At 45.2% G+C, this 15,246-nt stretch overlaps 1 protein-coding gene across 4 annotated transcripts in view; it reads right to left on the reverse strand.

The window, feature by feature from the left end:
• Positions 1–4,204: 4,204 nt before the first annotated feature.
• Chchd3 (coiled-coil-helix-coiled-coil-helix domain containing 3) overlaps positions 4,205–15,246 on the reverse strand; it is a 256,512-nt gene continuing 245,470 nt past the window's right edge. For 3 of the 4 annotated variants that reach the window (XM_017592526.3, XM_017592525.3, XM_039107283.2), the window contains 2 exons: positions 14,202–14,337; positions 4,205–4,891 (listed from right to left, as the gene is read on the reverse strand). In XM_017592526.3, coding sequence (XP_017448015.1) covers positions 4,868–4,891; positions 14,202–14,337 — 160 coding nt within the window. In that variant the 3' untranslated portion in view covers positions 4,205–4,867. The remainder of the gene's footprint in view (positions 4,892–14,201; positions 14,338–15,246) is intronic. The other variant, NM_001106588.1, reaches the window with a different exon arrangement.

Raw genomic sequence — 15,246 nt, forward strand, 5'->3', positions numbered from 1 at the left:
GAGATGCACAAAATGGCATCTTGACTCCTGGGTGGCACAGGCTGTGGTAATAAGCAGGTGTCGACTGTCACCTGCCCTTTGACCTTGATTTTATATATCAGCAGGGAGAGGGTGGAAGCAGGCTTCCAACCTGTGCTGTGGGTGCTGACAAAGGCCACCAGTAGCCAGGTCCCCAGCAGGCCTGACAGTTGAAGGGACATTGCAGGAGGTTCCTCAAATGTGAGCCACTCAGCGCCCCTATCCATTAAGGCACAGCTAGAGTAGAGTGGTCCTCAGCACGGACCTCTGACCTCTAGCTTGCACATTTGCATTTAAAAGCCATGATGGAAATGTAATTTTCTTGGAAGGCAGGGTTATATTCAAAGCACACAGACTTCTCCACAAAGTGACAAGGACCCCAGCTGGATGGGTCCTCCCAGGAGAGGTAGAGAAGGCTGCATGAAGGGTGGGCAGAGAGGTGAGGAAAGTCAAATTTTCCTGCATAGGGAAAAAATCTTTGAAGTGTGCGGAGGCCTTGCCTAATCAAACTGTGAGCCGCTCCAAGCACTTCATTAAATCCCAGTGTAGCTGTTTTCCATTTAGGGTTGACTTGCTTTGAGGGAGTTTCAGGGAACAGTTTTAATTTCCAACTTTCTAGACTGAAAGCAAACGCTGGTCAGATTTCCTGGAATCTAACATGGATTTGACATCGTGTTACCCTCTAAAATACAAATGCCCTTTATCATGGTCTAGAGAGGGCCGTGGATCTGCAAAGGCGGGAGGTACCTTTGACATGGGTGATTTTTTTTTTGGTTCTCTTCTTACACTGAAGCAATTTCCTGTTTCTCCAGCAATATTGAAGCTGGAGGCCAGAGAAAGGGAGAGCGCAATGTGGAAGATAAATTGTCATCTTTGTCACTCAAACTTCAGCCGGACAGGGGAGAATGAATTTGCAGGTTTTCTTTCTTCCAAACACAGGTAGGGCCCAGGGACCCTGGAAGGTACGGGAAGTCTATGCTCTGGCCACACAACTCCTGTGGTGAGGGACTCACACCTGGGTCACGGACAGTAAAACCGGCCGTGACCTAAGTTTATCGATTCAGCCAGCCCACGGAGACATAAGACTCTCCAACAAGGCCCCCATCAGAGGGAGTGCAGGAGCTTCCCTCTGCACCGAGCCTAAACAGATCTGTTGTTCCGGAGTCACAACAGTTACAGGGCCGCATACAAGAAGCATCTAAGTCGGAGTTGTTCAGACATATCTGTTCCTAGGTTAGAGCTTAGTTGGTAGAGGGCATTCGAGCATGTGTGAGAATCTGGGTTGATTACATCCCAGCACCACTCAAAGTGGCTGTGGTGGGGCCTACTTGTAGCTTCAGGTAGAGTTAGGAAATCTGACATTCAAGGCCATCTCTGGTTCCAGTGAGTCTGCAACAAGGCCCTGTCAATAAATAAATGACTGAATGAATGCACGAGAAATTGGCTAAATAATACATTGACTAGGATTGCATTTTAAGGGTGTGGTGGGGTCCTCAGCCCTTATCCCTCTGCTGCATGTATTTCCCTTTCTGCTGTTTTACTGTTGGCTCCTGAAAAATGGTTAAGAGAAAACGAGGGAGAAGAGACGGAACCCCCCACATTGCACCCCCCTGAAGACCTGGCGGAGCGTCTGCCTGTGGTGGAAGGGCTTCTCAAACAGAACTGCAGCCTCAACCCATGTGCAGCTGCCACTGCTGTACGGCCTCAAGCTCCTCCGGTGAACCATGGGTTTTAGACTCGAAAGTCAACCGCACATCTTAGGTTCGGCCAGGGATGGCCTTTTGTGCTTACTCTTCCTTTGGAGAAAACATTCCATTCGCAGGGTTTAAAGATAAATGCAAATGTACAGAATTGACAAAGGATAAGAAGTCATATAGAGCTGAAGACTTAGGGGCTAGAACAGGAGGCGAAGAATACCCTAAGTCAAAGGAAAGGACCACAGTGAGAGCCCTGAAGGGGCCCGGTACCCACACGGCCCTCTGCACTCCTGAGGTAGAGCCTCTCAGGAGGGAGGTGAAGGCACTCTGGTAGGAGGGTAGGTATATCTAGGGTCTTAGGATGAATTCTAACCCATTCACTCCAAATTTCAGGTCAGGATAGAAAGTCAAAACTCCCAATTTTCAACTCAGTTAATTGCTGCTGTCCTTTTGAACTGTTAGCTGCTTTAATCTTTTTGTTTTCCATGACTACATTGTTATTAGCCGCAGTCCCTGTTATGTAATGGGTCTCCTGAGCTTACTCCTCCACGATCCGCTCTTATGGCCCATGGTATGTAGGTGTCTGGCAAAGGTAATTATACCTTAGGCTGAACAGTCCTGCTCAGAGAACGGTGCCTCTGCCCCCACTCTAAACCATGCGACCGCTTCTACAGCTAGGCCAGTGCTGCTTAAAACTGCTCTAGAAGGTTCTCACCAGCTGACTTGAGGCCACACGTCACAAGTGAGGTTATTAAAGATCAGTCAATCATTTTAAAATCATTCCATGCTAAGTTTTCTATAAACATGGCCTCTCAGAGAAGTTCATGCAGTTGTCTTCTGAAAATTCACCAAGGATTTGAGGGTGGTATCCGCTAGACAGCGTTCTAGCCCTGACTTGATGAGTTAAACTACTCCAGTCGGAGATCAGTTCTACTTAACCGGCACTTCTCGAGCCTCAGGTAAGTCTCAACACTCTCCAAGCAGTCAACCAAGAAGCTCAGCAGCCCGACCAGAGGTATGAAACCACCCACAGAGAGGTCTATAAAGACTTAGAAAAAGACATCCTCGCACCCTCTGATGTCCTCAGGGTTACCTTCCACCCAACCTGAATATCTAAATAAGTTAACAGTTGGTCCTTCCAGAGACAGCCTGACAAAATACACCACCCATGGGCTCGCTCACCCAGCTTTAACTGCCTGATTCCTCAGTGTTGCCTTCCCCTGCCAGCAACAAGACTGGCAACCTGGGATGTGCCAAGTTCTTGGCTCCAAAGAGTAAAACAAAACAGTATAGGAGGGAATTTGTGAGTTAGCCGATTTGTAAACACTATAGCAAGCTACTGTGTAAACATTTGTTTCTATGTACCTATTATTTCTCTCAGGCAGTTACCTGGATGCCACCCTGACAGTGTGGAGGTGCACTGCTCCTTGAATTACACATGCCTCCATCAGTCACACTTAAATGAACCCACTGATTGTACATCATTAAGAGCCAGAACAAGCCAACCCAGCCAATAGAAGAACCCAAAACAAAAACCCTTCATTAAATGGCAATCACAGGGTTGCTCAGTAATTATGGAAGGAGGGTCTCCACTGCCACTCAGAATGAATATCAGGTCTCCAGGTGTGTTCCCATCTGACAAGGCAATGCCACTCAGAAGATGCCAGCACAGGGACCTGGATGAACAAGAAGCTACATACATTTAGGGGTATTCTGAGAAGTATCAATCCAATATCACTTTGACTTTCTCTAGAGGAAAAGTTAGTTGGGCATGTGGGCAGTCTTTCAACGGTCCTGACTCCACAATACCATTTTACTGACGTCACGGAAACCCGCATTTGCTGGGTTTCACAAAATATATGTGGTAAGCCTTCCAACTCTTTATCCCATTGCTTGCACACTGGGTCCCTTGGCCTTTTTACATCTCAAGAGAGGGAGGTACAGGAGGGCCCTCTCCAGTTGGCAAGTATTGGAACTGGAAGTCAAACACAAGTTACTTTACTATAGAGTATACTTATGTTCTTAATGTGCATCAGTGTGTATGTAGGTTTCTACAAGACAAAAGATGGCTGACATCACATTTCCTCCTATTTCCTAAGAGGGGCCACAGTAGCTTCTAGGTCCCTCAGATTGAGGCTGAAGGCCCAATCCTAAAGAAAATAGTTATAATCAGGAAGTGGCAATGAACTGGGAAAGGAAAAAGCTCTAGCCCTTGGTTGTGTTTTTAAGCACTAGTATGGCAGGGTCGGGAGGGCCTTATAAAGGTTGTCTACTGCTTCTGGCCCCATGCAGAAGACTTTAAGTCATGCCAAAGAAAGGAAGGTTCACGCACTGTGTAAAACCTTACTGAATCCACCAGTGTGAGAGGCAAGCTGCAGGCATCACTGTGGTGCAAATGCAAACTAACAGCAATGGAGCCAGCGTGATTCACCCACCCAGACTTACTCCAGCCAAAGGAAAACATGAGGTCCCCAGTTAAAATGCCAGTCTTTGTCAGAAAATAGATTTATTATTGATAGTGAGTGAAGTTGTCAGTATTCACTACTTGGTTGAATAAGCCAAGGTTGCCTTTATATTGACAAAAATACCTTATTTTACCTGCAATCATAAACATTATTCCAGTAAAGAGGTACATTTTCTCTCCTGTCTGTCTGTCTTGGAAGATCATCATAAGTTACAAGGAATTAGCTCCTACATAGCAAGAGGCTCACACCCAGCCTCACAGCCCAGGCCACCCGATACTGCTGCCCTAGCCCAGTGCTTTCTTGCTGTCTCTATTTTGAAATAATTTAATGTCCCTCCTCCCAGCTTTCTCAGGGTGAAGTCACTAAATGCTGGAGCCTGGAGTGAAGAGAACACTTTATGTCAGTAGAAGTTGGAAACAGAGAACAAAAAGGTGGGGTGGACCTCTTTCTCTTTTATTCATTTTGTAGTTTCATTAACACTTAACAGTGTTCTCTGATGACTGATCTAAACCGTGGCTTTTTAAACTGTTGATCAAAACACGTTATGATTCAGTTGAGTCCACATTCCAGTGCCTGTCTGTTTTTAGTGGTCTTCTCTTTAATTGGGTCATTTTCAGACTACGAAAAAAAAAATGTTCCACCTCTGGAATTAACGTTGAAGGAGCTTCGCATGTTCTCAGGGTAACTTTAGCCTCCCTTCTCCAGCATGTTCTGCAAGAGAAACAGAAAATATGAGTTTCACTACCAGAAGGTGAGGGCAAACAAACAGCAGGGGCCATTTAGGGCGATTACAGTGCTTTTCAAATACCAACTTCCAAGCCATGGAACAAAGCATATCCTTCCCCATCTCACAATACTCTAAGGGAACAGCGTGTCTGGTCTGTCTGAATCTCCTAATGACCCACCCACCAGCACCTTAGAAGGTGAACTGGGGAAGACCCAGGCCTGTACAATGGTGGGAGTGTGCTGTGGGCTAGTAGCACTATGTGGGGCATCTGGAAACGGAGATTTTGCCGAGACAGTGTGGAGTAGGAGAAAGACAGTGTAGCAGTTAAGCCCAAGGGCTCTGGAGGAAGAATCTCATCTATGAACCAAGCCCACACCCACATAGTGCAGCTGGCTCTGGGCAGAGTGCAGATATCAAGTCTACGAAGCCCCAGCAGCACTACAGGCAGATCTCTCCCCAAACTGTACAAGTGTTGGAATGGGGCTGGGGCTGGGGCTAAAACCATCACAGGGAAAGCATAGCCAGCTGAGGCAGGAGGAGGCACAGCTCCCCATTCTTAAATACCTTTAAGAATGAAAAAGCAGTCATCTCTCTTTTATTTTTGAAGCAGGTGAGGCCGGTGGCTAAATCTTCCTCCTGTGCTCACAGCCCCTGTGCCCTCTCAGGCTAAGGTTCTGAGTCCTCACTACATGAGTAAAGAGCTATGGGAAAGCTATCCCAGGTACCCTCGGGAAAGGGAACTAAGGAGAGACTAAGCACCTGTGATGGTTTGCATATGCTCGGCTAAGCAAGTGGCACTACTAGGAGGTGTGACCCTGGAGTAGGTGTGTCACTGTAGGTGAGGGCTTTAACACCCTTGTCCTAGCTGCCTGGAAGCCAGTCTTCTCCTAGCAGCCTCCAGATGAAGATGTAGAACTCTCAGTAACTCCTGCGCCATGCCTGCCTGGACAATGTCATGCTCCCACCTTGATGACAATGGACTGAAATGTTGAACCTGTAAGCCATGGTGTCTGTTCACATAGTAAAACCCCAACTAAGATGGCATGGTAATAATTTATTACTTTTTACTTATTTGCTAAATATTTGCTAAGGTTTATAAAGTAAGACATGTACGCGGTAAAAAAAAAATCCTCTCACGGAAACAAGCATGCATGGGAAGTTTTTTGTTAACCTTGCATTCAGGGAAGCTAAGAGTTCAAAGGCACTGCCTGCCAGGACAGACAGGAAACTGGGGCGGTGGGTAGGGCAGATGGTGAGGTAGTGGTAGTTAAGAGTCGAGAAGAGATCAGCTTGGTTAATGAGGAGGTAGGGCCAGAATGGATATGAAGTGGACAGGCTTGCCGCTGGCCACTGAAAACACATGGATGTCCAAACAAATGCTTTTTAAACAGGAGAATGGCACTCATGAAACTGAACCTATGTCCTTGGCACAGTGAACTAAACAGCAGGCAATGTGGGGGTAGGAAGACCCAGCAGATTGGATGAGAAGCCAAGTAAGGGTGAACCAGGAAAACATAGGCACAAGAAGCCTAGAGAAGAAAAGAGGGAGGTGAGAAGAGTTGTGACCGTAGTGACAAAGTGTGGGAGGGGACACTCTGTGAACAAAGAAGATAAATTCGGTTTGGAGTTTGTGAGCTGATTTTGGATGAGGCATTCCTATAATATCCATTAGGAGTTACAGTTTGGAAAGAAAGGTCAAAAGTCAAATGACTTAAGGACGAAGACAATGGGGAACATGAAGAACAGAGTGGAAGGACAAACAAGAGGGTTTTAGGCACTCTAAACAAAGGGTGTACAGTGATCTGATTATTCTGGGGTCTGTGATTATAGGCCTCTAAGTGGTCTGCAGACAGGGGCACTGAAGAATAGACTCAAAGGAGGCAGGCTAGTGAGAAAAACAGGAGCAGGAAGGGAAGATGGCGCTTCAGTTAACAGGAAGTTAGAAAAACACAAGTCTGGACAAAATGCAGGGTAAAGCTGAGGAAGCATAAACTCCACTTGGTGGAGAGGCCAGGAAAACATCCTGCATGAGGCTCCTCTCAAGTGCACTGCTGGCCCAGGGTTTGTGGGAGCAATAGAACTGCAAGTCAGACACTACCCACCACTGTCAGTGTCATAGCATTCTCTAGGCTCACTGTTTTGTGACTTGATTTGTGCAAGTCTTCAATTACAAAGGTAGGTGCTCTGTAACTGCCTACTATACAGACAGCCTCACTCTGCCGTTCTTGACTATAAGCACAATGGAAGCCAGTCTAAAGCAGATCTACACTGAGGCCACTTAGAGCTTCTGGATACTCTATGGTTGCTCTGCACTGGGGGCTGGGGCCATAGGTCCCATGTACTTTTGAATTCACTAATGGGAGCCTTAAGCACTGTGGCTCTGCTTGGTCTGGATCCATGGTTGACTATGGATCACTACATAGCCAGGTGACAACATGCCTCCTTTCTGTGTTGTGACATAATCTGCAGCTAGTGGAACACAATGAAAGCCAGAGTTAAGAGGTTCTCTCGGAGCTGATGGATTCTTTTAGCCATTCATTTCTCTTCAACCCCAAGCAATTATAGCTGAGTAATTTTCAGTGGAATGCCAGCAATGCTCTACTTTCCTGCAGAATGACAAACTGGACACTGGCTCAAATGGGGATCAGACTATCAGAATACAGGGCAACAGACGCATCGCTCTCTGTACTCACATTCACCGCGCCTTGCTACATGTATTAAACCCCTAATCCCTAAGACATATGCAATGGCTCAGTGGGTTTGTGTGTCCCTCTCTGGAGATATAAGGGAGCAGAGGAAAGCTGTGAGGCTGTCACACTGCATCAGCTGCTACCAAAGGGTGGCAGAGGTGGTACAAAACAGCCTCACTGCTGTCAGAGACATTAACAAATACAGCATCAAGTTGGGATTTTAAAAGGATGAATAAACTGACAAACATTCTGTGCTATTACTCTATCACAGATGTGTGATACCACTCTGTTGAAAGCTAGAGCTGGGGCCTTTGGTTAGAGGGAGCCCCAGGACTGACAGGGCTACACTGCACCTCACAGGCTGTCCCATAAGCTCTGCATCTTCTGAATCTGGATGCTGCTGGGTTGAATTTCAACACTGCATAAATTAACACTGCATAAATTAACATAGGAAATTCCCCAAAGAATGAAGGAGAAGCTTTGCAAGCTATATTAAAAACCAGCACTGCTTTCACGTAAGAAAATGCTAACACTTAATCTTAATGTGGGGAAAGAAGTTCCTGGCTGCTGCTCCTCATTCACATATTTGGGTCTGCAGAAACGCCTTCTGTAAACAGCTGCGTAAATTACCAAAAGGAGTGAATGCTCCAGGAATCAACGCTGCTCTTTTCCGCCACCTCTTTCTGTTCCAGCCACTGATGAACTCACTCTGTCAGACAGAAACAGTGCCCCTGGAGACCCAAGATAGTGTGCCATCTCCACTTATTAAAATGATCTCAAGCACCTTTCTCAAATATTTCTGTTCCACAGCCATCTCCAGTTTCTGGATCTCAGCTTTCTTAGAGAGGCTGACTAGCAGTTACAGCCGCTGGCTGTCTCAGTAAATTTAAAAGCAACCACCCTGTACTGCTAAGCAATCATTACAGAGAGAATGGAGTTTTAAAAGAGACCACCCAGAGTATGTGCTCCTGGAGGGGAGCTACCTAGCATCTCCCCAAAGTTTTGGACTCAGTAGAATTAGGTGTGGGCAGAGGAAGTTCTTCCTAATTTAGGGGCAGGAGAACTAACATAGCAGCAGGTCCTGAGTCTGGCCAGCCTCAGTGCTGAGGTTTCACTTAGGAGAGGGCAGATCTGTGATGGGGAAAGTCAGCGGGAGGACTGTGGGTTGAGAGAGGGAGAACTTTCTACCTCAGCCTCAGTGCTACCTGCCAGCTGGGTTTTGAAGATCTGGAAGTCTGATTGATGCACTAACTAGTTTTGCTTTTGGTGTGCTCCCTGCAGCAGGATTACACTTTCTTCTTCCTGGTTTTGTAGGAGACACCAGTCAACTTTGCCTGGATCTCATTTCATATCAGCCATGTCTCTGTGTGACATTCAAATTAGCTTACAAGTAATTAACTGTTTATACAACTTGCCACAAAAGTAGACAAACAGTGTCAGACTGCATCTCTAACTTCTTAGAAAATGAGCCCTGGGAATGAAATACCTATTAAGAAAAATGAAAATCCATGGTAATATTTCTTATATTAAATTCAACTTCTTTAAAAAGAGAAAATGTCATAAAGTAAAGTACTACTCTCAGAAAGAGAGAGAGAAATACATCCCTGGGATGAGCAGGGCTTGCGGGACACCAAAAGTTTGAAACAACTTGCTCGGACAGCTTCAGATCTGATGAGTCACCACCCCACAGAAGGAGCAAGACCATTCTGTGTGCAGCCATCCAGCCACTAAGCAACGACAGAGAATTCATGGAACATAATAAAAACCCGTGGCCAAAGGCCTTGCAACAGGCTGCCTTTGATTTGCCTTTGTACTTTCTGTTATATGAGAGGGGCTGGCTTCTCAAGCTAAGCGATTCTGGGGATCTGAATGAACTGTCGCTGTGGAGTGTGTTAGCCACAAGACAGGCTCAGCGCTCTTTCGGCACCTACTGTGACTACTAGGGTGACTGTCCCCCAGGATGGTCCTTCAGAGGTCACAAGATGGACAGCACTTCTACTGGTTTCTGCCTTCTCCCAAGCCAACTTTCCATCAGAGCGAGTTACGTTTAGATGCAATCCTAGGGATGGTGAGTTTAGACTTCTCCTAGGTAGCCTGGATTGGTAGCTAGTAACAATGACATGCTTTGTCATGAAGAAAAACAGGCAGAACCCACAGAATTTGGTGCAAGTTTGGGGTGCTTGAGCCCACTTCCAACTCAGAATCCTTAAGGGGCAGGTTGCTCATGCACGATTTAAATAACTTTCATAGATTGTGAGATTCATGTCTGTGTCCTCCTGGGTTTGAAATGCAGAGCAGATGATGAGCTCTGCTAGGATATGGCCCATTCCCACTCTGGAACCATATAAAGGAAAGGATGAGGTTGGGGTTGATGATCTCCAAGTCCTCCAGCTCCAAGAGCCTGGTCCACTCACCCTCACACAGGCATGGAGCAGCCTGCGCTGGCAAGGTTTTCCCCTCAAGAGCCCGGATTTCCAAGTAACAGATATTTCTAGGTTTCCAGAACCTTTTCGTGCTCAAAATAATAGGGGGACATTTTGAAGTCTAGCTGAACACAAATCCAAATTACAGGGGAGGTAAAATACAGTGTCCCTGACAAACTTTCCTTGGAGAAATTCCTCTATACATGATGATCTTGTAGTCTTCTATTTTGGAAATAACTACTACTGGAGATTTCATTTATACTTTATAAATGAGAGGACTATGGACATTAGTTCTGGGAAGTGCAATTTTGAGATCTACCTAGCTTTACTGGTTAAGGTCTTGAGTTGGTATTTTCTCTATAGCCAGGGCACTCTGATCTCAACAGTTTAGCAGGAAAATCAAGTCTCAATGGAAAACCTGCTTGGCTACCAGTCTACTGCCCATGCTCTAATTTAAGTCTTTGTATAGTTTATGGACCTTTGACTCCCCCATCATCTGACTTCAAGCCTTATGTGGACTCCAGGCCCTTGGGGGAACTCCTGGTCTTGGTTTTGTCATCCTGTACTGTTATTTCATCTCCAAGGTTGCTCATGGCCCGGACCTCACAGAACACTAGGAGCCCAGAGCTGGCTAAGGCACCTGCATTTTGTAATGCAGTTTATTAGCTGGCAGGCAGCTTGGGGATAGCTGCTTTTTACTTTACTGACTTTGGAGAAACTGTGAACTGTTTCCAGCCCCTCCTGGTCATCAGAGCACTATGTCTGTCAGGAATGTGAACTTGAGAACAGGGTATGCAGCTGAGGTGCTCCAAAGCAGCAGACTAGCCAGTCTCAAGGGCAACTGACAGCAAACTTCATGAGGTAAAGACACTAGACCCCAGAAATCTGAGAGGGGCACTATCACTAAACAGACCGTGCCTCTTGAGGCTATACCTACCTCTTGTTCTCTACAACAAAAGCAGAGTCACTTGCAGGTAGAGCTTCAAACTCTCAGTTCACCAAGAAAAAACTAAAGTTGTGCTCACCACTAATGGCCTGGGATGGTGGAGACAACCCACCCCCCAGGTGAACAGAATTGTCCATGAGAATCCTACTAATTTCTTTATCTTTTTTGTGTGTAGCAACAGGGCTAAAAAAAAAAAAAAGCTAAAATGCTTAAATTCTTAGCTACAAAGTAAATGTTAAAGCAGTGGAATGTCACAGGAAGAGAGACAATACTAACCTGCAAGTCAGCCCTCCTTTAAAACTAGGAATTGGAGTGCCAGGTATGGCACTGTGTCCCTTCAGTCCCAGTCCATGGGATGCAGAGGCAGGCAGATCTCTAGGATCTGAGACCAAATTTGTTCACATGGTGAATTTGAGGCCAGAAAGGGACAGGGATGGACACACACAGACAAAGACACACACACACACACACATACACACACACACACACACACACACACACACACACACACACACACACACCACTCTGCCTCAGAGGAGGAGGAGGAAGAGGAGGAAGAGGGAGAATAATAATAATGATAGTAAAAATACTGGGGGGACATTTTGATCTCATTTACTCCTGGATTCCCATTCTGTTCCCCGTAACAAAGACCCATATAAGTCAGGTATAGCAATGGGAACCATGGTTTAATGGCATGAAGAGGTAATTCAATATTGAGTTCAGAAAGTTAGCAGGTTAAGCAGATATGTGAGAGGCACAAGTGTATGTCAAGTGACGTTCATTTTTAAATGCTGTACATAAACCTAGGCAATAGCTTTTACAACTGAGAAATAATATTAGAGCAATTTAGTATCTTTTTTACCTCCATGAAGAACATATAGCTTAATACGCCGACAGTAAGTCTAAATGTCTCATGTTAACCCACAAGGACTTGTTTAAGAACAGCTGAAGATTAATGTCAGCCAGTGGATGACTAAGAGAGAACAGCAAGGGTAAGGAACATCCGGAAGTTTGTCTACCAGTAAAATCTATTAGTCTTCAGAAAAGTGCCCCAGGGACCTGTGAGAGCCCAACCTTATGAGTCATGCGAAAGTGGAGTGGACTCCTGTGATTATCCCACAGGGGAAACCCTTGCAGTGTCGGAAATGGAATGAGACCTAATGGGTTGCTGTCCTGTTACATGTCTAATATGTCTGGACCTAACTGAAGGCTAAGTGAAGGGAACTGGTCCACCTGGAGTTGTACACTAGGCAGGGAAGACACTGTATACTAAAAAGCTTCCTTCTAACAAGAGAGCAGAATTGGGGTCCTGAGGTTAGACTATCTGCACAGGGAATGAAGGGACAGCCCAGATCGGAGCATGACAGCTACTGTTGATGCAGAGACAGCATGTCCCTGAAGCCAACATAGGCGTTCAGGGAGCAGGCCAAGCAGCCCCTTTGCTCATGGACACTGTCATCTCATGCCCTACGTGTGACCTACAGACTATTACCATTGCAGTAGCCTTTAATGTGCCTCTCTCATATCTTGCCATTTCTGTCCTCATTTTCTCCTCACTGTCTCATTCTGTATTTGTGGATGATGGATGACTCTTCTCACCTGCTCAAATAACAAAGGTCACTTAATTTACTCTTAAAATGTTTGTTGTTTTGTTTTCACGGCAGGGTGCATCTTGCACTACTTGTTAATTTGCGTCATGACTTCCCTATGTTTCAAGGCTCTCTGTTGAAGAATGATGGAAGAAACCATTTCTATTTACATCTCAGGCTATCATAAACACAAGTATGAGTTGGGGTAGGTTACCTTGAAGTCCTAAGGCTTAAGGAGATGAAAGGGTTAATGCTTTATGGCTGGTTCTCGATATCTTAGTGTTGTCTAATCTATGACAAGACTAATTCTTTTTGATAACTTGGTTACCATCCACTTCCAAGTAACTTAACATAGATCTGTGAAACGTCAGACACTCTTAACAGACTAGCTAGCCACAGCAGGCTGAGAAGCAAGTGGGAAAGAAGTATCTTTGGAATCACTAGTCTAATTTCATAGTTTTCCTAATGATGATCCTGAATTTGGGAAAACAAAGGTGTACTCAATACTGTGCATGAATGAAACAACACAACATCACTCAATTCACCAGTGAGAGAAGTCAAGGCTCAAAGTCAGAGACCTGTTAAGAGATAGAGTTTGGATCTAAACCCCGACCCGGCAGATTCTCTCCTCTATAGCACTATGTGCCATATGTGACCTTGTTGCAATGTTTATCCCATAGACAGGACATCATTGGACTAAATGTGGTTCAACATGACCTCATCAGGCAGGGTGGATGGAGCCAATGCTCCAAGGCCTTTCATGTTGCCACTTCAGTGATACCAGAAATCACACTGGAAATAGACACCCATGTCAGACACCACCCATGTCAGAAACATGTATTGAGACATAATCATCTATCAATGACTCAGTCTAACTCCATAAAAACCCACGAGTCAGTCTAGAAGTTCCAAGGGTTCAGGGAGTTGCTGTTGAAGGCTGCAGGCTTGCTAAGAGCTCATCAGAGGCTTTTGTGACAAACAACATGCACCACCTTAGCATGAGCAGCCTTACCTCTAGCAAGTTCTTTAAAGAAGCCTGGCAGATATTCAGCCATGCAAGCACTGCTACAAGCAAAGACCAGACAAAAGCAAGCCATGTGGCTTTTCAAGAAAACACAGGCTTTTAATCTTGATTACATTTTTTTCTACTTAATGTTACTGCTATTTCCAAGATACCCAGACTATAGCTACCCTCCTTTTAGATATTTATGGAGTGTTAGAAATTTATACTAAGTGGTATTATTAGAACAGGAGCAAACTGGGCTGTCGAAAGGCACGCTGTGTAACTAAAATGCTAGATTGAGATGGCCAAGAAGGTCAACTCTAGGGACTTTATCAGTAGAAAGAACCAAGTTTCCAATAATTTGTGCCTCTTCAACCCAAATGTACCCAACTGTACAGTACTTGTGTGACCTGTTGTGATTGTTAATTTGCTGTAGGGATATCATTAGATTTCTAAAGCATAAAAATTAGAGGAAATATGCATCCTGTGAGTGTCATATTATGCAGTTATGAAGGGTCAAGTGAAGTATGCAGAAGGAGGCCCATTTTCCCTAAGTATGACTGCAAGACCTCCTACTACTTGTGGAATTCAAGTTTTCTGGTCTTTCTACTTTTCAGATTCCCCAGTCAGCTCACACACCCACCTGTTTGGCATGGTTGACACAGTGCATGTATTGGTTGGCCAGAGCAGAGCAGCTGAGGGTCTGCTGGGTGTTCTGACGGTAACACTGAAGGATTTTGGTCTGCAGATCTGCACAGACTGGATGATATTCATACCGCCTGGAAACCAGAATGAGGACAACTGAGACAAGGCATCTTCATCAAGGCCAAGGTTAAAGATTATATAAAACATATAAGCCCAGGTACTACAAATGACACCAGTGCTCTTCTTCTACAGTCTGATCTGGCAAGTCAGAAATCTGCCAGTCCTAACTTCTCTCTGGCACACCCACACAGCAGGTCACTGTAGATCTGGTCCCTTCAGTCTGATCTTCCATACTCACCATTATTACACAAATTCAAAGCACTTCCTAGATCCAAGCAATGACCTCTCTAGTCTGTATCTACAGTCCCAGCCCTTTCCCTGCCTCCACAGGTCATCCAGAGGGTTCTTTGTAAATCCATCAAGTCAAGTCAATCTCTCTCTACTGCTTCTCATATGAGGTACAAGGTCAGCAGAGACATGACCAGGTTCCCACTTGCCTTTAGCCCTTGTTGGACCCTGTACATTGCTGCAGCCTGAGTAAATCATACATCGGGGCCAGTTATGGGTCTCACAGCTGTGGTCACAAGCTAGAAAATACTTGCCACCCAAATTTCCACCCTTGCCATTTAACTGAAAACCACCTACACATTTGTCAAAGCATACCTCATGTAACCTTGAACAACTCTGCTTTTCTCCACCCTTTAGGGTGACCCTGTGTGAACACTTCATATGCTCACATTATGGCCTATGCAATAATCTACTGCAATCCACCAGCCTACACTCACTAGAATGTTAATTCCAATAAACCATGTCTTGTTTTCTTTCTGACATTCACTAATCACTGTGGATAATTTTTATAGAAGTCATACAATAAGCTTCTTGAATGGGGTGGGGAGGGGCAAACATCTAAAAATCCCCCAGGTTAGACTTCTACAGTTATATTTACAGGTCTCAGACTTTAGTAGAATTTCTCTCAGTGAAAA

The sequence above is a fragment of the Rattus norvegicus genome, chromosome 4 (assembly GCF_036323735.1).
Source record: "Rattus norvegicus strain BN/NHsdMcwi chromosome 4, GRCr8, whole genome shotgun sequence".
Taxonomy (NCBI): Eukaryota; Metazoa; Chordata; class Mammalia; order Rodentia; family Muridae; genus Rattus; species Rattus norvegicus.